This window comes from Bos mutus, chromosome 2, assembly GCF_027580195.1.
Source record: "Bos mutus isolate GX-2022 chromosome 2, NWIPB_WYAK_1.1, whole genome shotgun sequence".
Lineage (NCBI taxonomy): Eukaryota > Metazoa > Chordata > Mammalia > Artiodactyla > Bovidae > Bos > Bos mutus.
Genome location: NC_091618.1, coordinates 15,175,749 through 15,201,595, shown reverse-complemented (window position 1 = coordinate 15,201,595; position 25,847 = coordinate 15,175,749). Strand labels below are relative to the sequence as shown.

Below are 25,847 nucleotides of genomic sequence, written 5' to 3'. Positions count from 1 at the left end.
TGCTACAACTAATATTTTTGTTAAACAAGTCTTTGCTGCTGCTAAGTCGCTTCAGTTGTGTCCGACTCTGTGCGACCCCATAGACGGCAGCCCACTAGGCTCCTCTGTCCCTGGGATTCTCCAGGCAAGAATAGTGGAGTGGGTTGCCATTTCCTTCTCCAATGCACTAAAGTGAAAAGGGAAAGTGAAGTCGCTCAGTCGTGTCCGACTCCTAGCGACCCCATGGACTGCAGCCCACCAGGCTCCTCCGTCCATGGGATTTTCCAGGCAAGAGTACTGGAGTGGGTTGCCATTGCCTTCTCCAAACAAGTCTTTACATATATCCTAGATTATGTCCTTGGATTTCCTGGAAGTAGAATTGCTAGACCAAAGGATATTTGATACATATTAGCCAATTTGTCTTCTAAAACTGATTGCACTCATTTGTACTCCCACGGGCAATTTTATAGGACTTCACTCGGGTTGCCCGTGCCATTAACTGTCAAAAGCCTACCTAGAACCCGGAGGCAGGCCTCTAGGCTTGCTTCACGTTTTCCCGCCCACTCCGCACACCCGGCGCGAGCCCCGCCCCTTCGTGCATAGTGGCCCGCCCCTTCCTACTCACTCACCGATTCTGTCCAATCAAAAGCAGCTTTCCCCACTCTGGCTGCGTGGTTGGTAAGCTGAAGTTTCCGTCGCGCTCAGGGGCGGGCGGAGCGGACTGACAGACATGGCAACGGACCAGTGTGAGCGGCGAGCGAGGCGTGCGTGGCGTGCGTGGCGCGCTGGCCTGGAAGCGCTGGATCTGAGAGGTGTGCGGGCGGGTTGAGCAGTGCGAGGTTTTGGCGGCCATGGCTCCCAACGTGCCTGCGGCCGAACCGGTCCCGGAGTCTCCTAAAGGCGTCCGGGCCGTGCTCTTAGGGCCGCCCGGAGCCGGCAAGGGTACCCAGGTGAGCTGCTGAGCCGGGCTTGTCGGTGGAGCCCGTGAAACTTCAAGGTCAGGGCGGCCGAAGGTCCGGTTCGCCCCAGACTCAGGCCGCGCGGGCTGAGGCCTGGACGGGGGGTTCCCTGGCTGGCGTTTGGGGTTCTGGCAGGTGTTTTGGGGAGGGTCCAAGTTGGAGGTCGAGGGAGTCTGAGTTAGAGTTCTTGAGTGCCCCAGGCCTGGGGTGCTGTGTTAGGGGATCAAAGGACTGAGTAGATTCCTTTAGGGTTTAGAAGCTGAGAAGATTTGAAGGGTAAGTGTGAGCCCTGGACTGAGGCATGTAGATCGGAACCCGAGTTGGAGACAGGGACCCTAGATTCAGTGCGATTTGACAGTGGATTACGTTCTAGGGTTACGTTCCAGGCACTCGCGGTAGGGGCACGTTTCTGGTATTGACTCTGAAGGCGGAGGAGCATCTCCCGGACGTGGGGGAAAGCGCCAGCTGTAGTATGCTGCTGCTAAGGAGAACTGCTCAGAGAAGTGATATGACCTGTCTGAGCCAAGTTAGGTGGATAGGAGAGGGTACCTCAATGTACAGGTAAGAAAACAGGCCTGGAGAGGTCAGATGACTTTCCCAAGTTAGTAAAATTGACCTCAAGGAGCCTGGAACCTCAAGGTTCTGCGTGATTGGAGTGAGGTCACCTTCTGCTGACTGTGAGGCCTCTCTTGGCACCTGGGACATAATGGGCCCATAGATCAGGGATGAGATTTATGATCTCAGAATTTGGAAGCCCATGCTGCTGCTGCTAAGTCACTTCAGTCGTGTCCGACTCTGTGTGACCCCACAGACGGCAGCCCACCAGGCTCCGCGGTCCCTGGGATCCTCCAGGCAAGAACACTGGAGTGGGTTGCCATTTCCTTCTCCAATGCATGAAAGTGAAAAGTGAAAGTGAAGTCGCTCAGTCGTGTCTGACCCTTTGCGACCCCATGGACTGCAGCCTCCCAGGCTCCTCCGTCCATGGGATTTTCCAAGCAAGAGTACTGGAGTGGGGTGCCACTGCCTTCTCCTGGAAGCCCATAGATTGGGTTATTATCCTCCTGGAATTGCCCCCGCCCCTCCCAGACCTCAGGATTTTGCTGGTTGTTAGGGTCTAAAGAGAGAATTCCTGAAAATCTGAGCTCCTAAGGAAATGAGGTTCTGGATGCTGCTCTGTGCCCCCTCTTCTAGTCCTAGTCCTTGCAAAGATTACAAAGTCTGGGCAGACAATTTGTCTTACTCTTTCTTGGAACTCTTGTGACACCCAGCACATTACTTGGCACTTGATGAGTTTACTAGATATGGATGATGCCGAGAAGGGGAGTCTGGGAGGATTCAGTTCATTCCTGTGACTTTGCTTTTTGGCTCTGGCTACTAGGTCAAGAAAAGCTTCCAAAATGGCTCAATGGTAGAGAATCTGCCTGCCAGTGATCCTTGGGTGGGAATGATCCTGCGGAGAAGGGAATGGCAACCCACTGCAGTATTCTTGCCTGAACATCCCCATGGACAGAGGACCTGGTGGGCTGCAGTCCATGGAATTGCAAAGAGTTGAACATAACTGAGCACGCATGCACTCAGTCAAGAAAGACCACTTTCCCTTTTCTCTCTGTAGGCAGAGCCGATTTGCCCTTGAGGCTCACAGTTAGCCTAATCCCCTTGTCCTTTCATACGGAAGGTTCCTCTTTCCTGTTTCTGCCACCCTCAGTTATTAGGTAACCTGTGGCTAGGTATATTTAATCCCAAACTCTATGGACTTCTGCTGTGAGTGACCAAGATAAACAAGGTAACTCAAATGCATTGATTTTTTTTTCCCTTGGTTCATATTGAGGTTAATAATTTCAGTGGTTGTGAAATGGGCAGCCAATCTCAGTGCTGAGGCAAGGGCTTGACAGTTTAACAGACTTGTAACTTCTAGGCCTCACTGCTGTCAGCTGAAAAATGGGGATAATGCTTATGCGGTCAGCATTTCTTGAGCACCAGACATTGGAGATAGAACAGTAAACAAGACGGAGAAGGTCCTTGTCCCTCTAGACCAAAAGTTAACAAGGATACTGGAAAATTATGTGTGTGTAAAGCACACCTAGATGACAACCAGGCGCATAGTAGGTGTTCACTAATTGTTGACTCACTCATCTTAATTGATAATACATTCCCTCAACCCCCAACTCAGTTGTAGCTCAGTGTAAAGGGTGATGTACTCAGGAAGTTTTGAGGGAAATTCTACTTGTGAGCTGACTTACAAGGGTGTATATATGATGAGAGTTGGTCAGAGAAGGCCTTATGGAAGTCAGGGAGATGTGACTTTAGCTGGGACTTGAAAGGGTAAAATTTACACAAGTTGCTTAACCTCTGTACACCTTTCTTAAGGTATTGGGAACCATAGGGATACTGGCAGTTGTAGTTTTAAGGAATTAAAACTGTTCATAAATCAGAGGTTGCAGAGTGGCAGCCTGCAGCAGCTTGTAGCCTGCAGACACACCCCAGCTTTGAATTATGAAGAGTTTGAATACACAAAAGATGACAGGATGGTGTAATGAGCCCCCAGGTACACGTCCAGGCCCAGCTACCATCAGCTGGTGGCCATTCCTTCCCCATCTGGTCTCCCTTCACAAATGATTTTAAAGAAGCTCCCAGATACTGTTTCATTTGTAAATATTTCAGTGTGTATCTAAAAGACATTCTTTTTTGTAAATAAACATAATATTCCATAAAAAATAAATAGTGGGAGTAAATGTTTATGTTTCTATTCATTTGCATTTCAAGTCTCATTTTTTTATTAGTTTTTTTTTTAAATGTTTATGTATTTATTTGACTGCACTGGATCTTAGTGGCCACGCGCAGCATCTTCGATCTTTAGTTGCAGCATGTGGGATCTCATTCCCTGACTGAGGGTTGAACACCGCGCCCCCTGCATAGGGAGCTTGGAGTCAGCTGCTGGACCACTGGGGAAGTCCCTCAAGTCTCTTTCAATTTACAGGTTGTCCTGTACCTTGGGTTAGTGCCTAGTACCTACTCAGTAATTTTTTTCTTCCCACTGGTGCTTCCTTTTACACCTGTATAAACTCAGTATCTTAGGTATTTAATGTTGGCATGGCTGAAATAATTGTTTCCTTTTAAAAGTGAGTTTTAACTGAAATAGGTAAACATTTTTAAGCTGCCTGCTTTTGCATCAGCATGCTGCTGCTGCTGCTGCTAAGTCACTTCAGTCGTGTCCGACTCTGTGTGACCCCACAGACAGCAGCCCACCAGGCTCCGCAGTCCCTGGGATCCTCCAGGCAAGAACACTGGAGTGGGTTGCCATTTCCTTCTCCAATGCATGAAAGTGAAAAGTGAAAGTGAAGTCGCTCAGTCGTGTCTGACTCTTCGTGATCCCATGGACTGCAGCCTCCCAGGCTCCTCCGTCCATGGGATTTTCCAGGCAAGAGTACTGGAGTGGGTTGCCATTGCTTTCTCCATAATAATGTCTAAAATATCTGGACCTCGTGGGTTTGTTGTTTTGTTTAAATAACCTTATTTCCCTGTCTCCCTTTTGGGGTTGGATGTTCTTAGGGTGCGGCCAAAACCACAGTGTGTTTCCTGTTTTCCTCTGCTAACCCCTCTCATAGTTTCTTCCATGTGTCCAGCTGACACCGGCTCTTCACGGCCAGCACGTGTAGGCTGTCAGCTGCCGTCTTGCAGATCATGCTTGGTCAGTTAATGTCTGTGCACTAACCCAGTGCAGAAGCAAACTCAGTGAGACCCACGTTCCTATTCCCCCTTTTACAGATAGAGAAACTAAAGCCCAAATAGCTTGTTCTCTAGGTTACAGGGCAAGTAACTGGCTGCTCTTGCATCTGAATGACTCTGGAGCTCCTGCTCTTTCTGCTGCCCTGGGTTAGATTTGTCTCCTACCCTGTGCATGTTTTCTTAGGTAAGTTCCTTGCTAGAGCTGCAGGGTAGCCCTCAAGAGGGTGTAGTATTGCAAAATAGTCACCCTTTCCTGGGTTCTGTGACAGACTCCCCGTATTCCCCCCCATCTCCACCACCCACCCCCCAGCCAGAGATTTAATCCTTTTAATCCAGATTTAATGTCATCTGATTTAATCTTTCAGCCCTTGGAGGAAGGTCCTGTTGTTATCTTTGCCTTTTTACTGATAAACTGAGGCCCAGTCTGTATCTTGCCCTAGGACATAGGTAAAGTAGCGAAGATAGGATTTGAACGTGTGACTGATTTCTTGAACAGCATTAGCATCCTGTTGCTTGCAGTCTTAAATGTAGGAGCAGAAACCAACATACATGCAGGCAGTACTTACTAGTGCAGAGTACCACAGGGGAAGTACTGATGAGTGACTGACAACTGCTCAGATAGTTCAGGGTTAGAACAAGGACTGTGATTTGTTGAGGGCTTCCCTGATAGCTCAGTTGGTAAAGAATCCGCCTGTAATGCAGGAGACCCCAGTTCAATTCCTGGTTTCGGGAAGATCTGCTGGAGAAGGGATAGGTGACCCACTCCAGTATTCTTGGGCTTCCCTTGTGGCTCAGCTGGTAAAGAATCTGCTTGTAATGTGAGAGACCTGGGTTCAATCCCTGGGTTGGGAAGATACCCTGGAGAAGGGAAAGGCTACCCACTCCAGTATTCTGGCCTGGACAATTCCATGGACTGTATAGTCCATGGGGTCGCAAAGAGTCGGACATGACTGAGCCACTTTCACTTATGATTTGTTGAGAATCTTCTATTCTTCCTCCTAACCTCCCAGTGAAGAATGTTCCATTCTTTCTCCTACCTACCCACTGATACACCCAATTTATAGATGAAGAAATAGTCTCAAAGAATCACTAACCTGAGGTTACATGGTCAGTTAAAAGGTACAGCTGAAATTCAAACCAGGTTTCTGTGCTCTTAAATGACTTTAAGTATAACACACACAGAGAAAGGTGCAGACATCTTAAGAGGGCGGCTTGATGAATTTTCACATGTGAACACACTTGTGTAGCTTGTACCCATATCAAGAAACAGAACATTGCCAGCACTGTGAAGGCTTCTTGCACTCCCTTCCACACACACACACATACACACCTTCCCCAAGGACAGCCACTAAGGCTTTGGGGGTGGTGGTGGCATGTTTTGTTAGGTAAGTTCCTTGCTAGAGCTGCAGGGTAAAGAAGCCTATTTAGTGTCATGGATAAGAGCTAGGGCTTGACAGTCTTGAGACCAGTTACCAGATCTGCTGTTACTAACTTTGCAATTTGGGTCAACTTAGCCTCTGAGTTTCATTTGTAAAACACAGATAAAACTAGTTACTACCTCCTGTATTTGTTGTGTATTAATGTGGTTTAGTTGCTAAGTCATGTCTAAGTCTTTGCAACCCCATGGACGGTAGCCCGCCAGGCTCCTCTGTCCATGGGATTTCCCAGGCAAGAATACTGGAGTGGGGTGCCATTTCCTTCTCCAGTTACGTATTATACATACTGTAAAACAGTGCATGGGAAAATTGCTTGGCATCTTGCAAACACCGAGTTAGCTGATGATTCCTTCTCAGAGGAAGAAAGGACAGTTGGGGAGGTTTTTGGTGGGGGAGAGATGCTCAGAAGTTGAGGAAGGGGAACGTTGAGGCTTCTGAATGTGTGTGTGGTTTGCGGGGTGGTAGCGCGTCCAACAGTATTTTAGATGATTGCAACTGTACGTGCAGAGGCACTGGAGGTAAAAGTGGGAAAGACTGCACGGATGCCGATTGTGAGGCGAGAAAACAAGTGTGTGTGCTCAGTCACTCAGGCCGACTCTTTGCAACACTGTGGAGTGTAGCCCACCAGACTCCTCTGTCCATGGAATTTTCCAGGCAGGAGTACTGGAGGAGTTGCCATTTCCTCCTCCATGGGATCTTCCCAACGCAGGGATCAAACCCGTGTCTCTTACGTCTCCTGCATTAGCAGGTGGATTCTTTACCACTGAGCCACCTGGGAAGCCCCCTAGAAGACAAGTGATCTTGATTAAATCAAATCTTGACTATCTTGACTATCAGTTTCCCTTTATTTCCCTAGTTGTCGGGCACTGTGCTGAATTATTTTGTGGATATATAATCTTATCAAGTCCCCATAACAGGTCTGAAAGTCGCTCAATCATACACTTTAAAGAGGGGCCAGACTTTGTATTTTTAGCATGTGCCCTAGATGATTGTGGTAACACACTGAAGTTGGAGAGTGGGGACGGGGGAGCCTGGTGGGCTGCCGTCTATGGGGTCTCACAGAGTCGGACACGACTGAAGCGACTTAGCAGCAGCAGCAGCCCCACCGTGCAGCCTCCCATCCTAACAGTTTGAGCCTTCTGACCTACACCTTCCCCAACCACAGGTTTCTCACACAGGTGGGGTGCCTATTTCTTGGGCTCAAAAGTGGCCCTTGGCTAGTGAGACATGTGGCTCAGGGCCTCAGCCACAGCAGAATATGGCCCAGGGGTCAGCAGCATAGCCAGTCCTGTGGCGTGTTTAAAATCGGATGCTCAGGCCCCACCCTACTAAATTAGAATCTGTATTTTAGCAGCACCCTTAGGTGGTTTGGAGTAGAAAAAGCGTTGCTTTAAAGTATAAGCGTGAAGTCAGGGGAATATAATACAACCATTTCATTAGGGTTCTTCTATAGTTTGCAATTAAAGAATAGTGTAAGAAATGAAGACCATGAAGGAGGCCTTCTAATTACTGAATGCCTACAGTGTCTGGGGCTTCCCAGGTGGCGCACTGATAAAGAATCCGCCTGGGGGTCGCATAGAGTCAGACACAACTGAGTGAGTGCACACACACGCACAGAGTGTGTCTGATGTTTTGGGTACTTTATTTCATTTTATCCTCACAACAGCCCTGTGAAGTAGACATCATCCCCCATTTAACTGGTGAGGAAACAGATTCTGAGACGTTAAGTAACTAGCCAAAGGTCATCCAGCTTTTGGGGGCCGCCAGGTTCATATGCAGATCTGTCTGACTCCTCGGTTCATGCTCTTTGCAGCCCACCACAATGATTCCTGTGCAGCCAGCAAAAAATGAAGGAGTTAGTCTTCCTCCGTGCCACCCTTTCCCTCTGAGAGTGTTGTTCCACAGAGCTGCAGAGTCCAGTCGCCTGGAACAGCACAAAAGTGTCCTGTGGTTTGGGGTGATAAAAATAGGATGGTTAGGTTCTATGCTGACAGCGCTTCGCTGGTGTTTTGGTTAGTCTCTCCCTTGGAAGAGGCGTGACCTCCAAATTTTCCACCCAAGTTAATTTCAACAACCAAGAAGAAAGATCGCCAGAAAAGCACAGCCTTCTGGTTTTGTGGCCACTGTGCCAACCCAAAGGACCAGAGACTTTCCATTGCCAGAGGGGCCTGACTTTCATTGCTTTTCTAAAGTGCTGTTTTTAACACCTCACCTGGATTCTGTTTTGCTCGGAAATCAGTTCTTTGCTTGAGCTGAATCAGTCCGTGACTCACAAATCAGCACTTGTTGCACTGAACCCTATTTGGCTTTTATCATGTGCATCTGAGAAAACTCCCAACCAACTAGTTTGAACAAGGTCCCCACCCTACTTATTTTCTATAACAGTTGAACCAGAAAGGTAAGTGTTAGGCTTTTGAACTGATTCTATTCCTTTTGAATTCTACATTCTTTTTTGCCTCTGCGAAACCAACGTAGAACTGTCCAGGGTCTCTTCCTCTTTGGTATTCATTCAGTTGTGTAGTCTACTGAACTGTGAGCTCATACAGGACAGAGTCTGTGTCTCCTATTCATCTGTTTCGCTGGCTCCCAGCGAGGTTCTAGGAAGAGGCGTATGAGTGAACATGGAATTAAGGCAAGGGTCACAGTAACAGTTGATGCTTCCTCAACGCTTACAGTGATCCTTCATAATCTCTCATCAATCCAGTGATACAGGAGATGATAGTACCATCTCCATTTTACCTAGAGGAATTTAAAATTTACAGAAGTGATACAGTTTTTCTCAAGTCACATATCCAGGCTTGGTGGACCTGGTGTCTGAAACCCAGGCAGTTTGACTCTGCAGCCCATGCTGTTAACCAAAAGGCTGTCCTGCCTACTAGAACTACCAAGAGCTTACTTTGCCAGGTGCTGTGCTGTTCTAAGTCGCTTCAGTCGTGTCTGACTCCACAATCCTATGGAATGTAGTCTGCCAGGGTCCTCTGCCCATGGGATTCTCTCCAGGCAAAAATACTGGAGTGGGTTGCCGTTTCCTCTTCAGGGGATCTTCCCGACCCAGGGATCAAACTCACATCTCTTACGTCTCCTGCACTCCTTTACCACAGCACCACTTGGGAAGCCCCACTGCTTGTCAGGTGGTCTTCATACATAGCTCATCTGATGCTCACTGCTACCTTTTGAGATGGAGCCTTTGTACTTTCATTTTATTTTATTTTTTATTATTATTTTTTTTGTACTTTCATTTTAAACAGATTAGAAAACTGTGCCTCTTGAGAGGTTAAGTGATTTGGCGCAGGTAATGCAGCTACCTGGTGACAGGGAAGGGGAAGGCCAAGTCTGCCCGGGGGAGACTTCTGCATCTGGCCCCAGCCGCCTCCCACACTAGTGACCACAGTACTTGACATCCACACATCCATTCCTTTGGCAAATATTCATTCAGCATGTTACATGCCAGGCATTGTGCCAAGTGCTTTATATATGTGAACTCATTTAAACTTCAGAGCAACTGTCTGTTTCTATTCCCATTCATAATGGGGAAGCTGAGGCTTAAGTGTCACTAGTGTGTCTAGTGAAAGCAGCGATAATAGCTGCTATTTATGACAATTTCCTGTGCTAGGTGCACTGTTGCAAGTGCTTCCATGTATTATCTCATGTAATTCTTCCTGCAACCCTATAATCATGGGTTAGAATATAACATAAGGTAGTTTTATCCCTGTTACAGGTAAGGAAATTGGCATTTCTGCACACACCCAGAAAGTGGCAGAGTCAGCTTCACACCCCAGCAGTCAAACTCCAAGGCCTGCACTGTTAACCGTATCCCGTGTTTTGTCCTGCCCTCCACAGGCACCCAAATTGGCTAAAAACTTCTGTGTCTGCCATTTGGCTACTGGAGACATGCTGAGGGCCATGGTGGCTTCCGGCTCAGAGCTGGGAAAGAAGCTGAAGGCGACTATGGATGCCGGGAAGCTGGTAGGTTCAGTGGGACCAATGAATGTTGATCTTCCTCAGTCCAGGTCTGCCCCGCCAGGGTGACCACCAGCCACGTGCAGCTATTGAAATTCATTTTAATTTAAAATTAACTTTCTCAGCTTCACTTGCCACATTTCAGGGTTTTGCTATCCAACACAGATATAGAACTTTTTAATATTTATAATTGTATTTCTGTATTTTCGGGTGTGCTGCATCGTCATTGCTGCACAGGCTTTCCTCTAGTTGTGGCGAGTGGGAGCTACTCTCGTTGCGGTGTGCAGGCTCCTTGTTGTGGTGGCTTCTCTTGTGGTTGAGCATGAGCTCCACAGTACTTGCGGCATGTGGGCTCAGTAGTTGTGGCTCCTGGGCTCTAGAACACAGGCTCAGTAGTTGTGGCACATGGGCTTAGTTGACCTGCAGCATGTGGGATCCTCCCAGATCAGGGATCGAACCTGTCTTCTACATTGTCAGGCAGATTCGTTCAGGCAGATCACTGAGCCACCAGGGAAGCCCCGAGATAGAACATTTTAATCATTGTAGAAAGTTCTGTCAGACAGCCCTGTGCTGTGGGGTGTTTTAACAAACTGGAAGATTATATGAACTTTTACATTAGCAAGTCTGCTTGGTTCATTCTGAATTTATGGCACTGATTTTATTCACAGTATTCTTGAAGTTCCTTTGTGCTGGCGTATTTTGTAATACAACCCTAGTTTTTAGAGCCAGAAACAAAATTGACATCCTTAGACCAGAACTCAAGGGTCCTTCAAGAGAGGACTCAAGAAGGCACAGGGTGCTTTTACTTACTTTTGTGACTCTCTTCTGTGTCTCTTAACAGAGGGGTTGCTTGGCAGTTAACAAAAGTATCCTTCTTATTTGGAGAATATAATAGCATTTTCTCTTGTTTTTAGTCCAGTTGATCTGATAGGAGAAGTACAATTTGTTATCCACTAGATCGTTTTGGTTAGTGTGTGTGCTAAGTTGCTTCAGCAGTATCTGACTCTGTGCAACCATATGGACTGTAGCCTGCCAGACTCCTCTGTCCATGGAGTTCTCCAGGCAAGAATACTGGAGTCAATTGCCATCCCCTCCTCCAGGGAATCTTCGCATCCCCGGGATCGAACCCCCATCTCTTATGTCTCCTGCATTGGCAGGCGGATTCTTTACCACCAGCACCACCCAGGTGCCAGAGCTTAATTGTAACTGAGTTTTTCTGGGACTTGGTTTTGGGAAGAATCGTTTTGTGCTTGGGCCTCTGGTCTTCATATCTTAGTATGTTGGTTAGGGCAGGTGCTGGGCTGAGTTAACCTCCTGTCAGGCTTTGAGATTGTGGATCTGGGCTAGCTCTGCTGACGCGCCCACTGCCCCTTTACTTCTGGCCTGCCCTTCATGTGAGTGAGGCCGTCAGTCACTCCTGAGAGCTGGGTATTTTGGACTTTGGACCTTGATAGAAGATCCTGTACTGAGAACAAAATGGGATGTGGCAATGAGATTACTTATCTCCAGCCTTCACTTAGTCGTAGAGCTTATACTTTGTCCCCAAGTTCACAGCTGGTCCCAGGAGATAAGAGCGTTAGCTACCAAAATGGGCAGCCTTCACTTTAACACTGGCAGGGAGCTTTTCTTCCAGTGATAACCCAGGATAACCAGTTTTTGAAAGCCAAAGAGGGTCCTCACTAGAGTTTTCAGAGAGGCTCAGAGGCCGTTGGGCTGGCTCCTTGGTTCTGACCCAGTCTTGTCAGGTCAGTAAACTTCTCTGTTGCTTCCTGTCCAAGGTGGCCTGGGTCCCTTTACTGTTAGCCTAATCAAAATTGTGAAACAGGTTAAGTTGGTGCCTTTTGACATTTTGGTCAACGCTCATTCTCTCCTGGAGCCTCCCTCAGGTGGTCTCTCAGCCGTGTACCCTCACTTTCTTGTGTCTGGAGGACAGCTAATTGCCGAGAAGCTGTTATTTGATGGTTAGGACTCTGACTAATAGCCAGAGAGGCCTTCGGGACCTAAGACTTGGAGGTCTCTAGATGGAATCCTGGAATCCTCTTTCCTCTCCCTGATTACTGGGACACAGGAGAGTCTCAAGGGAAGAGAATGTGTGTGTGGCAAGCACAGAAATAATCATGAAACTGAATCTTCCAAAGGGAGCCACTCCATAGTTGCTCTGATTTTTGCTTCTTTGGGGTCAAGAACCTGTTTAGTAATCAGGCTATACAGACACAGACTTAAATAACCCTGGAGTTGGGCTATTGCCACCTAGTTAATGGATATAACCCCAACAACTGTTTTGTTCTTGACTTCCAGGTGAGTGATGAAATGGTCTTGGAGCTCATTGAAAAGAATTTGGAGACCCCTCCATGCAAAAATGGTTTTCTTCTGGATGGCTTCCCTCGGACCGTGAGGCAGGCAGAAATGGTGAGTGACTTGGTTTTGTAACACCAAGCCAGGAAAGCAAATCCTGGTCCTTTATCTCTTTATTCCTTTGAGGGAAATGGGTCTTATCAAGCTCTGGTAGCTTAGATGGGCCACATGCTCTTTTTACAGCTTGATGACCTCATGGAGAAGAGGAAAGAGAAGCTTGATTCTGTGATTGAATTCAGCATCCCAGACTCTCTGCTCATCCGGAGAATCACAGGAAGGTATTTGTCTCCTGAAGGTCCCTTCTTTTCATGCTTCATCAGAGCTTTGGCAGACCACAGGAACTGCTCTGGCCTAATCCCAGCCATGAAGCTTAGTGCCGTTTCCAGGGGGATTGATCTTATTTGGTGACATGGGATGGGGATGTGGAAAGAAGAGCAAGGGATCCAAAGTCCAGCAGCAGCTCAGTCCTGTCACCTTTTAACTCTGACCCTAGGCAAGTTTCTTAACCTCTCTAAGGCTGTATCCTTATGTTGCATGGGGGTAATAGTACCTGCTTCAAGGAACGGTTGTGCATGATAGATAGCTTGTTGTGCATAGTTCAGAACCTTGCTGACATGGGTGCTTAAGAAATACTAAATTCCTTACATGTGTATCTCCATTTCAGTGCTTTTTAAGTTTGATTTCAGTTGGAGTTGCCATACCTTGCTGTAGGCTTTTTATTTCTTATAAAAATAGTAGGACCATCTTCACAGAGTTTAGAAAATTGAAGAAATTTTGTTCACTGTACAGCCAGCTTAGCAAAAAACACTAATTTATTTGTGTGTTTTGTTTTAAAGTGCTGACTTCTCTATAGGGGTTAACATTGAACACAGAAATGCTTCAGCTTCTGACGAGTGGCTCTTAAAGAGTGTGAGTGGCTCTTAAAGAGTGCCGTTGCTCCAGGCTACAGTTTACTTAACCCTTTCACCGACACTCTACATCTGCTTTGTGCTGCCTTCCAGAGATACGCGGGAAGCTTCCAACTACTAATAGACCCTCCCATTCTTATCTTTATTATAGACCATATCTTATTTTTATCCCTTAGTCATTTTATTTATTTTTTTAAAAATTCATTTGTCTATTACTGTACCAATAGTACACTTTATTTTTAAACCTGGTTTTTTTTTTTTTTTTTTTTTTAATGTGGACCATTTTTAAAGTCTTTTATTGAATTTGTTACAATATTGTTTCTGTTTTATATTTTGGTTTTTGGCCACAAGGCATGTGGAATCTTAGCTCCCCTGCCAGGGATGGAAACCAAGCCCCCTCTTTGGAAGGCAAAGTCTTAACCACTGGACCGCCAGGGAAGTCCCCCTTTAGTCATTTTAATGGAATCTCAGGAAGGTGGTCAGCTTTCCATCTTGAACCAGCCTCCTGTGACCATTATTCTTCATTGCTGCATGTTGTTTCACAGTAGATGAACCATCATTTACTTCATTATTCCCTAGTTGTTGTATATTTGTGTTTCTACTAGTTGTCTACTGGCAAACTGATGCTCTGACCATTGTAGTACATGTAAGTTAGTAATTAAGGGCGACATGATTTTTTTTATTATAAATGTACTACTTTGATTTCCTAATGAGGTTGAGCATTTTCCCCCGTGTGTCTGCAGTTCGTGTCTTTAAGGAGAGCCTCAGGCAGCAGAATAAGTGTTAGATGTGTTCTGGAAGGTGGTGTTGGATACAGGGGAATGCACCTTGTATTAATTTCCTTTTCAAATGTCCAGGTTTCATATTTCCAGCTATTGCATAGGCTCCTTCAGTGCAGATTTTTTGTTTCTTTGCACTGGCACAGAGTAGGCAAAGTTGATACAGTCCAAGAAGCAGTAGGGTTGTTAGGAAGGGACATCACCAGGGCTGGGGTCCCAGACATTGCAAAGTAAATGTTAACAGAACTAGATGACACAAGGGACCTTTGATCTGATTGGCCCAGCTTCCTAAGTGCCTGCTTTGTGCACAGCACAGCTCTGGGAGCAAGGGACCAAGAGAGGATATACCAGTGCCCATCTCTGACCTCAGAGTGTCCACAAACCCTACATGAAACATGGGCTGTTTAGTGCAATAGGAGTCCAGTAAGAGAGCCTGTGGGCAGAGAGGGAAGGTTGGCTAGGAGAGAGGCATAAAGTGAGACTTGACCTTCTTGGGTAGAGAGGATTTTATTGAGGTTTTCCCAGAAGGAAGTAGAGGCAAGAATGTCCAGAGCTGGAGAAATGGCCTGGGAGGCTGGATGGTAGAATGAGAGAGGTTGGGAAGCTGCAAGGTCTGCCAAGGAGCAGAGAGGGTAGACCTGCCTGAGTCAGGAGTCATGGGATGTTCTTAAGCCACTAGGTGCTGTGGCCGATACAGCATTGTAATAATATTGGCTTGGTCCTGGGATACAGGCTCAGTTGAGGGAAAGAAGAAACAGACAAGGACCCCACCAAGGAGCCTCGTGTGATCCACCTGTGGAGTGACGAGGCTGAAGTTGGCTGGTGGGGAACCGAGAGATTCTGAAAACAAACTACACAATTGTAGAGGGCGAAAGAGGGAAGGCTCAGTCTCTCGGTTTGGAAGTGAGTGCTCTCCTCACAGAGGAGGAAACAGAACAGGTCAGACTGTGTGAAAGTGCTTTTCCAAGTCCATTTGTACGTATGTCAGTGGCAGAACAGGCACCAAAAGCCTGCTTTCTGCCTCATCGTCCACTGTGCTGATGGTTGCCAGAAAAAGAGTCAGGAACTAGCCAGTTTAATATGGATCTTATTTGACACGATAAGATTGAATTGGCTCAGGCCTCACTTCTAATAATTTTATGGGTGATTATTTTATTCCTTGCCATAAGTATGGCTGGTGGGTTTTGTTTAACCTGTTCAGTGTTGGCTCTCTGGTTTCATTGGTTTCTTATGTCTTGTGCCATTGCCATTCTGTGGATGAGAACGCAGGTGTCTGAAGTATCTCAGCCAAGGCAGCAGTGGCTGTAGCATCCCAGCCTGGTCCCCCGACATCTTCACCTCCAGGCCAGGCTCAGTGGGTCTAAGAGCTGTTTTGGTACTTTGGTCCTTGAGACCAGTCCCATTTTAAGAACTTGGAGATTGATTTCTTTTCCCTTCTAAAAAATGAGTCTTGCATTCTTCTTAAAATGATATTTGAGGGTGGAGAAGGAGCAGTGTATTTATATGTAACTGGAGGGCTGAGGGAATCTGAGAGTGAGCGAGAGCTGATGTAGAGACATGGAGAGGAGAGAGTTGTGTTTGTTGCTGCCTGGCTGCTATATGCCCTGTGCTATTCAGAAGGTGATGAAACATGGTCCAGGGACTTCCCTGGTGGTCCAGTGGTTAAGACTTCATGCTTGGGGGCATGGGTTCAGATCCCGGTTGAGGAACTAAGATCCCACATCCTTCGAGGTTCAGCCAAAAAAAAAAAAAAACATGGTCCCCATCTCATGCCCCCAGCCCTTCCCAAAGAGAAAGCTGTAGTCGAGCCCCAGCTCCTGCTCTTCCTCTCTCTGGGTCTCCCAGTGGGCATCATTTCCAGTGAATGCACCAGAGGAACCCCTCCAGCAACTCAAAGAAAGGCTCAACCTTGGGCTGTGTGATTGCAGTCACTTGTCCCCTGACCACCTTATTCTATAAATGGACCCCTTGGCCCCCCAAAATTATGCTGTCATGGAAACACAGTGCCACATTTTGCAAATTTGTGTGGCTTCAGAAGTCTGACTCAGACTTTCCCAACTGATGTGCTGAAATACTGACCCCCTCTGCCACCAGACCAAGCACGCTGAGTACTTTCTGTGCCTGCCAAGAGGTAGAAAATGTTGGGAAGCTCTGGTCTAACAGACTTCATGAAGAGAGCAGCCATCGGTTAAATAAGCAGATCTTGGTTGGCATAGAATTGGGAGACCACGGGAATTTGAGAGGGCCCCAGCTGCGGAGCAGCATTTGGCCTGCCTCCTTCCCTTCTTAGGTTTCGGGGCTCCTGTGGTGTGGCCACTGCCAGTCAGGGGCGTGGGCTTATTGCTTAAGGGGACATGGCAGAGATGCAGCTGCCAGCTACATATCCCGTGCCAGATAGAAGCTGCTTCTTGAGCTCTTTGTTCTGTGACTTAATGTGTCAGTTTTCTTGACACCTTGAGCATTGCCCTCTGATGGCTGGGCTGTCTGTGTCTCTGTGGTCAGAGGTATGCGACGTTGTCTGGTGACATCTGCGTCCATAGCACGTGTTTTTTCCTATAGCGCCTTTCTTGTTTTTTACCCAAAGTAGGTTAGAAAATAAGGGTAGTCTCTCTGTCCTCTGTCCCCCATGGCACGTTGTCCAAGTCTCTGTTAAAGGATTACCACATCTACTGTAGTTACTTATTTCCACATTTGTCTCCCTCTCTACATTAAGCACTCTTTGTGACCAGGGATCTTGACTCACTTCTCTGTAGCCCCTGGATTCAGCTCAAGACCTGAACTGGACTAGGCAGTTAGTCAGCACTTGTTGAACGAACAGGTGAATACATGGGTGGCTGTGTGAGACCTATGGGACACACAGCCCACAGGCTGTCATGCCAGCCTCCAGCCAGACAGACACTTATTTTAATGTTGGGTCAAAAGAGAAAAGATACTCGCTCTGGTATATGCCCAGTTACTTTCCTAAGCAAGGGATGCCTGTAACTGGTTTCTCTGCTGGATTAAAGTCGTTGCATCCAGCTTCTCTGTGCCTGTGGTCTTGGAGACCCCTGGAGTTCCAGCGGCCTGATTGACGTTCATTTGCTGTCTTGCAGACTGATTCACCCCCAGAGTGGCCGCTCCTACCACGAGGAGTTCAATCCCCCAAAGGAACCCATGAAAGATGATGTATGTAAATTGAGGACGGGAAACGTCCTTTTCTTTCTTTACTCTTTCTTTCTTCACTTTTTCTTCCTTTTGTTCTTCTCATCTTCCCTCTGTTCCTCCCACCATCATTAAACTATGCGAAGTATCACTGTCACGTAAATCACATGGACTGTGGCTCGTCTTTAGAGTGTCCCTCCAGGTGACTTACTGTTTGACCTTGAGGTAGCCACCAGTGCCAGCTACTTGATGGTGCCCAGTTTGTACCTGTTTTGTCCAGAGCAGCCCCTTCCTGGCATCATGGGAACCTCAGTGGTGACCTAATCAGGAGGAGAAGGCTGCTTGGAGGCCTGAATTAAAGCCAGGGTTGGGAGGACAGGACTGAAGAGAGGTTTGTTGACCAGCCCCACTTCAGAAGAATATCCTCTCTCTAATGACTCTACTGTGCCCTGCAGATTCCAGAAGGGCTTGGCCAGGTTAACACTGCCAAGTTCCTATGACAGTCTTCAGTTGTTTGCAGATGTAAAAGGAGGGTCTCATACATAGTCACTGAAATATTTGCATAAATAGTTCATTTAGTCTGTTTTAGAACATGCAGGCCACAACAGAATGAATTTCCTGGACTTAACCTTATCAAATGAGACAAGTTCATCAGGTCACACAGGTTGCAAAGCCATCTGTCAGCTCTGTCGCATTTCAGATCTGCAATGTTATCACTCAGCACCCCCCCCCCCACTTGCCACGTTTAGAACGTTGATGGCCTGGTAAAAAACTGAAGCAGTTAAGATCGTAATTTCTACTGCAGCTCTGATTTTGATGTATTCTCCTGGTCTCAGGGGCCTCTGTTTCTTGTTTCTCACCCTGCAAGTGTTTGTCGTGGAAGCTGAACAGCCTGAGCACCAGCTATGAGATAAAGACATTGCCCATCGCCTCCCTCAGCCCTGTTCTCGCAGTTGCTATTTCAGGCTCCCCGATTTCTCTGGACCAGGTGGTCTGCTCCTGGGACCAGCTTGCTGGGAATAGTGAAGGTCTTCATAGTTCTCTATTGAAGGAGGTCTAGATTGTCTGTCTCTCCCTGTGATGGACTTTGGGATCAGACAGCATCTCAGATCTGCATCTGGCCTTGGATTAGGAGACCTTGCTGAGTCCCAGCCTTTCATTGCCCTCTTCTTGTTCTCAGATCACTGGGGAACCGTTGATCCGCCGATCAGATGATAATAAGAAGGCCTTGAAAATCCGCCTGGAAGCCTACCACACTCAAACCACCCCGCTGGTGGAGTACTACAGTAAACGGGGGATCCACTCCGCCATCGATGCGTCCCAGACCCCTGACGTCGTGTTTGCAAGCATCCTAGCAGCATTCTCCAAAGCCACATGTAAAGACTTGGTTATGTTTATTTAATGTTGGGTCCAAAAAGGAACTTCTTTCTTCTTCCTTTCCCTGTTGAACGAGTGGGTGGGAATGGCAGAGTAGGCAGAGGGAAGCTTCCTCAGGCCAGCAAGAATATCATTTGATGTATTGATTAAAAAAGCACTTGCTTCATGTACCTTTGGTGTGTGCGCAAGTCTCATCTCATCTGTGTGTGTGTGTGGTGTGTATGTGCGTGCACGTGCACACACGTGTGTCAGTATAAGTATGTGTACACTCTTATACTTCTTAAATTGTAGGCGAGACTGTTTACTTCTTTAGCCGTACTCTTTATTTTCGACTTCCCTGGTGGCTCAGACGGTAAAGCATCTGTCTACAATGCAGGAGACCCGGGTTCGATCCCTGGGTTGGGAAGATCCCCTGGAGAAGGAAATGGCAATCCACTCTAGGACTGTTGCCTGGAAAATCCCATGGACAGAGGAGCCTGGTAGGCTACAATCCGTGGGGTTGCAAAGAGTCAGACACAACTGAGCGACTTCACTTCACTTCACTTTATTTTCAACCAAAATAAACTAACTCAAGTATCCGCCAGGCAGACAAGTTCCTGGGTATTTTTCCATCTCCAGCAGCTAATTAGAAGTCCTGGGTCACATGCAGTCAGGCAGGGCTACAGTTCCTGATGGCAGCCTGTTGGCCAGAAATTCCACTTGTTTTCTCACCCATAATGAAAAGTCATTGAGTCATTGTGGAAAGGGATCATTAATTTTTTCCCCCTAAACAGGAATGAAAAGGCACTTACTTTATAGATTCCAGAAATTACTGGGAGAGGGTATCACCATAGAAAGAGCCTGGCCAAGTTGAATTATTTTTGTGATCTGCCCCATGGTTCTATAAAGTAGGAATCATTCGGCACCTGTGTTGAATACTAAATTGATGCCAAAGAATTAAACCAGGTGAAAGGTCCTCTTGAATTCAGACTGTCTTCTGAACATCCAGGCTAGGCATCTGAGAGCAGCCAGTCCACTTCCCCAAAGACAGCAGGATAGATTTGTCTTTATTTTCAATGTTTGCTCTGTTTGCAAGTGTGAACAAAACGGTGATTTGAGGATCATTTGGGGATCATGTTGATTAGCATTTATTCAAGCCCAGTCTCTACAGGATATGAAGTCACATATATCCCTTTTGAACTCAGCCCTCTCCCTTCCATATCTAGTCCTTCACCCCTTATGTCATGACGGTGGTGGCCACAGTCTCCCCAAGAAAGGACCACCCCCAAAATAAGATCACCTATGGCCGTAACCAGCTTTTCTTCCTAACCTCGGCTCCCGGCTCTTAGGCATCTCCTGAGATCCACACTGTGCCTTTTGGTCTCTGGTTTGATCTGTGGCAAACGGAGGAATTAATAGACTGCTATGAGGGACCACAAAAACAGCAGGCTCTGGAAAAACCATTAAAAAGTCAGTGACAGGTCCAGTAAATAATGCCACCTGCCCAGGGTACTCTGCTGACTCAGTGCAGTGGCCTCGGAAGTGCCCAGCCCCCACCTGACCTGAGCTCTCCTGCTGTCTGTGAGACCACCAGAGGGCTTGTCCTCTGTCCGCCTGGAAACTGGCTGCGGTACGTGGCCACCTGTGTCCCTCTCTGTCTGCTTCAAGTGAGTGTCTGCTGGCTCTGCTCTGCCTTGTTTCCCTGGTTGGAGACTAACTCCACCCATTCTTAACGGAAACCCAGCCTGGCATGGGATGTTTCTGGGAAGCACATGATTTCTGAGAATGGACAAGGAAAGGGAGTGAAACCAAAACTGTCTGCTGTGTCTGCAGGGATCTGGGCTGCTTCTCTAGGTGAGGTGGCCTCATGAATCTTAGAGTTGACTCTCTTTTGACTGGGGACAGTTGCAGGCACTTGGCCTCAAAGTTGAGGTCCTTGAATGATTGCTGATAGCGTGTGCATGATCTGTGCTCAAATATTTGTCTGTGTGCATTCACACGTGCACACATATACATGTGATATTTGGGCTGCCAATGGGAAAGGGAAGGTCGTCGGGGGTGCATATGTCCTCTTGGGGGTGGGTAGAATTCAATTTTTGCTTTGCTTAATTCCAGAGCCTTAACCTCAGCAGGCATGAGAGCTTTCACCTGGCAGAGAAATGTCCGGTGTTTAATGCATTTGGTTACTGGGGTGTGCATGCCAACCTTCTCTGATGGTTACTTGGTTTTTAAAAATGCATTTTGTTTTCTCTTGTCTCCTCTTTATTTCAGCCTAGTAACAGAAGGCCAGGCGGGACTGCACCACTACTCATCACCCCACGGCATGATCCCTGCTCTTAGGTGCTGGGCAGAGGGAGGGGCGGTCAGGGTAAGGATGGGGACAGAGGAGCGGTGAGGGCCCAAGCGGGGGAGAGGAGCTGTGTTGCCATGAAGCAGTTTCATTTACGTGGAGTAGAACTCTTAAAAGCATAAGCAAAGGGGAAAATTAATTTTTTAAAACACTTGATTGGAGGGTATAAATAGAAACAAGGAGATGCAATATTATTTCTAAGGAATCATGCTTTCATTTACTTTGGACTGGTGACAACTGGACAGGTCTCAGTGCCCTGAGACCTCAGCTTTGATCAGAACCTCATGCCAGCCCAGGAATGCGGGAAATCACACTGTTGTCCTGTCTGACCCATAGCTTGGAACAGGGCAGGAGTTGATTACTAATCCTGGTTACCCATACCATGAAATCAGAACGTCATCTCCCCACGTGCAATAGACATGGAATGTGTTCCTGGGGGCGGCGTCTCAACAAATCCGGCTTACTGGAGTCATGGGGCAGGCTGGTGTCCCTCCCTTCCATACTCACCACTGATTTACCAGCCCACCTGCCCTCACGGGTGAGCCCTCGGCAGCCACCCAGCATACGCCACAGTCCTGCGCTCTTGCCTTCCTCCATCCACATCGTGTGAAAGGACTCTTTTTAATCAATGAGCAAGTGTCCTAAGCAACATTATCCAAAGACTGTCCTTTCCATCCTCAAATCCTATGACTGGGATCAGTCTACAACACTGTGATGTATTATTTTCAATGAGGTGCCTTTCTTAACTGTCCAAATGCTGCCTTGTTTGGCCCTTAAATAAAGTGTGTTAAAAGTTTGTATCCCCTGTTGTGGCATTTTTTAAGGAGCTGTGGGCTAGTAAAATGATGCTGAATTCTGGATCTGACTTAGAAGCCCTTTTCTGGGTCATTAGAAGTCATAAGAAGGCAGAAAGGTCCAAGAGTGTGTTCATAAGAAGAGTCTGCTCCCTCTTGGCCTTCAGCTCATCTGCAGGATTTTCTTGAGCCCAGGGACAAGGCAGCTTGGGCCAATGGAGACAGTGCTGTGCTTTGGGTTCAGGGATGTACAACAAATCCCAGCCAATCATTTACTCTGCTCCTGTTTCCTTGTGTGAGAAAGAGACTAGTGGTGGTCCAGTGGTTAAGACTCTTACCTGCCACTGCAGAGGACACTGGTTCGATCCCGGGTCTGGGAAGATCCCACATGCCGTGGGGCACCTGGACCCATGTACCACAGCTATTGAGCCTGTGCTCTGAAGCCTGCAAGGTGCAACTGTTGAGCCCACATGCAGCAACTGCTGAAGGCCACGTGCCCTAGAACCTGTGCTCCTTGACAAGAGAAGCCACCACAGTGAGAAGCTAGCGCAACACAACCAGAGAGTGGCCTGTGCTCTCCGCAACTGAAGAAAGCCTACGGGCAGCAACCAAGACCCAGCGCAGCCAAAAGTTGATAAATAATTTTTAATAAGAGGCTGGTGATGCTACCTTCTCAGACTCATTTGGCAGTTAATGAAGTTTATAAGGAGAAGGTTTCTACTTGGTACCTGGCACACAACAGACTGGATAAATGCTAGCTGAATCCGAGGATACATAGAAAAATAACCTGTTTCCTGCCAGGGTGAATGATCGTTAAGCAAACAGTTGTCCACAGCCTAGAAAGCCAGTGCTTCTAATCCCTAAGCCAGATTTTTGGCTGCCTTTTCAGCTGCCTCTTTAATACCCTTGGTTGCTTCTTTGTAAATCCATCTCTTCCCCTGCAAAAAGGAGGTTAAATCATTTGTCCAAACTGAAGCTCTTGTGCTCTTTGAATGGGCTGCCTTTGCACTGGGGTTTCTGAGAGTGACTGCTATTGCTGAAAGCAGATGGAGCTGAGCTGGAAGTACCTTCCTGCTCCAGGCAGGTGTTCTTACTCTGGAGAGAGGCAGGCCTGTTTCTGGTGTCTGAACTCCTGCTCCCTCTTCCAACTCCTCCCTCTCCTGCTCTACCACGTCCCGCACCTCTGCAGGGTCATTCTCACGTGATTTATCTGCCTTGATCTTTTCATCCCCCAAAGTATTTAAATATCCCATGAAAATTTTCTTCTGTTCCTTGATCGTCATGCAACAAACTGAGGGAAATCTTTGTCAGAGCAGCCTGGGAGGATACGTGGTATGAGTGGAAAGAATAAACTGGAAGAAGACCAGGTGAGCTCTTGCTCGCTCCTTTGGGCTTGGCCTCCTCTCTGGAAACCGAGATTGGATGAGGAAGACTGACACGTCAGGTGTTGTGCAGCAGCCCCACACCCACGGCCTTGCTTGACCTCTCCCCGGCCCCTGCAAAGCCCCGGAGGTGGTCAGTGCTGTCTTCTGTCTCAGGGAAGGAGACCAGGCCTCAGCAGTGGTCACATTCCTGAGGGCACCGTAAGCAGAGTCAGGACTCACAGTCTCTGACACCTTGCTGCTGAAGTGATCCAGTGATGCAGTGCCACTGTAGCAGAAAGGGCCCTTCCAGATGGATTCTTTTTCGTGGACGCCCCACACCGCCGGAGCCAGTTTGGGGTAAATCATTGACAGTCTGAGGACCCAAGGTATGTGTTTAGGATCTCATGTGCACGAAATGTCACAGACAGGACGGAGCGGGGTGAAGAGCAGGCTCGGTCCTCTGGAAGCCTAACTAGCCTTTTCTCAGGAAGAAGCTACATGAGTCAGAAATGACAGGTTTCAGCAGCAGCTCCTCCACCACCAGCCTTCCAGCAAATCATTGCACCTTAGCCGTTGAATGGGAATGATCTCCACCCCTCAGATGTGCTGACGACACTGGCGAGCAAGACTTTGTGTGGGCATGCAGCAGGCGCTCATTGTGTGCTGATGGAGCTCAGTGAAAATGTGGGTGTGGGCAAGAGCTGTTTTCCTGAGTCAGGAGCCAGGCTAGGCTAAAGATTCTTCTGTTTTTTTCTTTTTTAAAACAAGTGTAGTTGACTTACAATGTGCCAATCTCTGCTATACAACAAAATGGCTGTTTATATATATATTTTTATATATATATATATATATATACACACACATATATACACATTCTCTTTTTAATATTCTTTTCTGTTATGGTTTATCCCAGGAGATTGGATAATTCCCTGTACTATCGAGTAACACCTTGTTGTTTATCCATCCTATATATGATAGTTTACATCTGCTAATCCCAAACTCCCCAGCCTTCCTTCCCCACCCTCTCCCCCTCTTGGCAACCACAAGTCTGATCTCTGTGTTTGTGTGTCTGTTTCTGTTCTGTAGATAGCTTCAGTTTGTGCCATGTTTTAGATTCCACACATAAATAATTTCATAAGGTATTTGTCTTTCTCTTTCCTGCTTTACTTATTATGATAATCTAGTGGCATCCATGTTGCTGCAAATGGCGTTATTTCATTCTTTTTATGTCTGAGTCGTATTCCATTATGTATGTGTACCACATCCTTTTTATCTAGTCATCCATTGATGGACATTTAATTTGCAAGAATTCTTAACCTGAAGATCTCCTAGAAGTCTATGGATGCCTGAAATTGTATGTAGAATTCTGCATTTTTGTATATTCATAATTAATAGTATATTAACATTTCATGCTTACTGCTTGGTAGGTTCTGCATATATTATCTCATTTATTCTCAATGACCATGTGGAAGTAAGTACTATCATTATCTCATATGTATGCATTTTGAGGCTCATATACCTATGAATGGCTAAGCCTGGTCTGTGACTCCATACAACACCATTGTGCCAATTTCTTCGACATTTTTCTGGAAGACAGATTCTGAAGGCACCTGTGATACAGAGAAGCCTGGATGAACAGAGAAGAAAGCTAAGTAGGTTTGCTCTGTCCCAGCGAAGGGCCTGGGTCAGGAGTGCCACCTCAGGGTAAAGTTGTTTTCTGTGTTGTTTTTCTTGCTTGCTTCCTTGTTATGGGCATGAAGGTGCTAAGGTGTTGGATTTGCAAAGCTCTTGGAATAACCCCTGCTTCTGGGAAGGGTGGCAACAGGAGGTTCTGCCTCGCAGTCTTTCCTCTCTGGCTGCAGCTTCGCACGTCTCATGGCTCTCACACCCCAGAGGGAGCATTGCCCTGCTGATGTCTTGGGAATGTGGCGGCTCTGTGTTTGGAATCATCCAGGGCACTGCGATGGTGAGCTGCCCTTACAGAAGGCCCCTTCCAAGTACCCAGTCTGGATGAGGTGCCCCCAAGCAAAGAGCAGAAGGGAGGAGAAAGACAGGTGTCAGAGAGCAAAGGCAAGACAAGACTTAGGCCCCCCACCCTATGCTGGTAACTTAGGCTAAATAGAGCTGCACTTTGAGGGTAACATTGCTGCATAGCAAATGACTACTCTATATGGGGTCCCTTAGATAAAGACTTTGGGGGCAAACCTCTCTGAGCTTGGAGCTAGGAGATCCTTTTGCTTCCTACTTAGCTGGTCTGCACTCTTCAGTTAGATAAAGGAATGCTTCATTTTCTACTGTTTCCTTTTTGCCCGATGTAAGAAAGCTCCCCTAATGTTCACTTGCTATGCTTTCCTCTGCCACTGTTTCTTAATGAGATTCTTACTCCACCTCACCCAAACTCTGCTTTTGTAATTTTAGTGTTCTGTGCCCCCATGTGTGTTGTAAACTGCCTTGAGTCTGTTTTGGAAAAGAAATGGGATGTGGAAGAAGTGCTAATTATGTGGTGCAGGAAGTCAGACTGCAGAGAAGCGGGTAGCTTCATGGAGGAGGTGGGTCGGGGTGGGTCTGTGGAGGGAGGATGGGCACTCCAGACAGGGGTCATGGCCCAAGGGGAGGTACAGAGGCCGCTGGCACTTACTGGCAGCTTTTACCTAGTGAGCCTCTAGAATTCTTGGGAAATCTGCAACTGGTTAGAAATATGCTTGAAACCAAGCACAGGGAAGAGAAGGTTTTCAGCTCA

The 25,847-nt window shown here is 47.1% G+C and overlaps 1 protein-coding gene across 3 annotated transcripts; it reads left to right on the top strand.

Annotated features, from left to right (window-relative positions):
* Positions 1-765: 765 nt before the first annotated feature.
* Positions 766-21,749, top strand: AK2 (adenylate kinase 2). Of its 3 annotated transcripts, XM_005906228.3 has the most exons (7): positions 772-929; positions 9,941-10,066; positions 12,359-12,469; positions 12,599-12,693; positions 17,195-17,267; positions 18,424-18,619; positions 20,871-21,749. In XM_005906228.3, exons 1-7 carry the CDS (start codon positions 831-833, stop codon positions 20,873-20,875), a joined length of 705 nt encoding a protein of 234 aa, XP_005906290.1. In that variant the 5' UTR covers positions 772-830; the 3' UTR covers positions 20,876-21,749. The 3 variants fall into 3 exon arrangements, with proteins under 3 accessions (XP_070241110.1, XP_005906289.1, XP_005906290.1); XM_005906227.3 differs by lacking the exon at positions 20,871-21,749 and having other exon boundaries at positions 770-929; positions 18,424-18,790; XM_070385009.1 differs by lacking the exons at positions 12,599-12,693; positions 18,424-18,619; positions 20,871-21,749 and having other exon boundaries at positions 766-929; positions 17,195-17,266.
* Positions 21,750-25,847: the final 4,098 nt, after the last annotated feature.

Coding starts and splice junctions, on each gene's coding strand:
- AK2 (XM_005906227.3), top strand. CDS start 831: ATGGCTCCCAACGTGCCTGCGGCCGAACCGGTCCCGGAGTCTCCTAAA. Junction 10,067..12,358: donor CTATGGATGCCGGGAAGCTG/GTAGGTTCAGTG, acceptor CTTGACTTCCAG/GTGAGTGATGAAATGGTCTT. Junction 12,694..17,194: donor ATCCGGAGAATCACAGGAAG/GTATTTGTCTCC, acceptor GCTGTCTTGCAG/ACTGATTCACCCCCAGAGTG.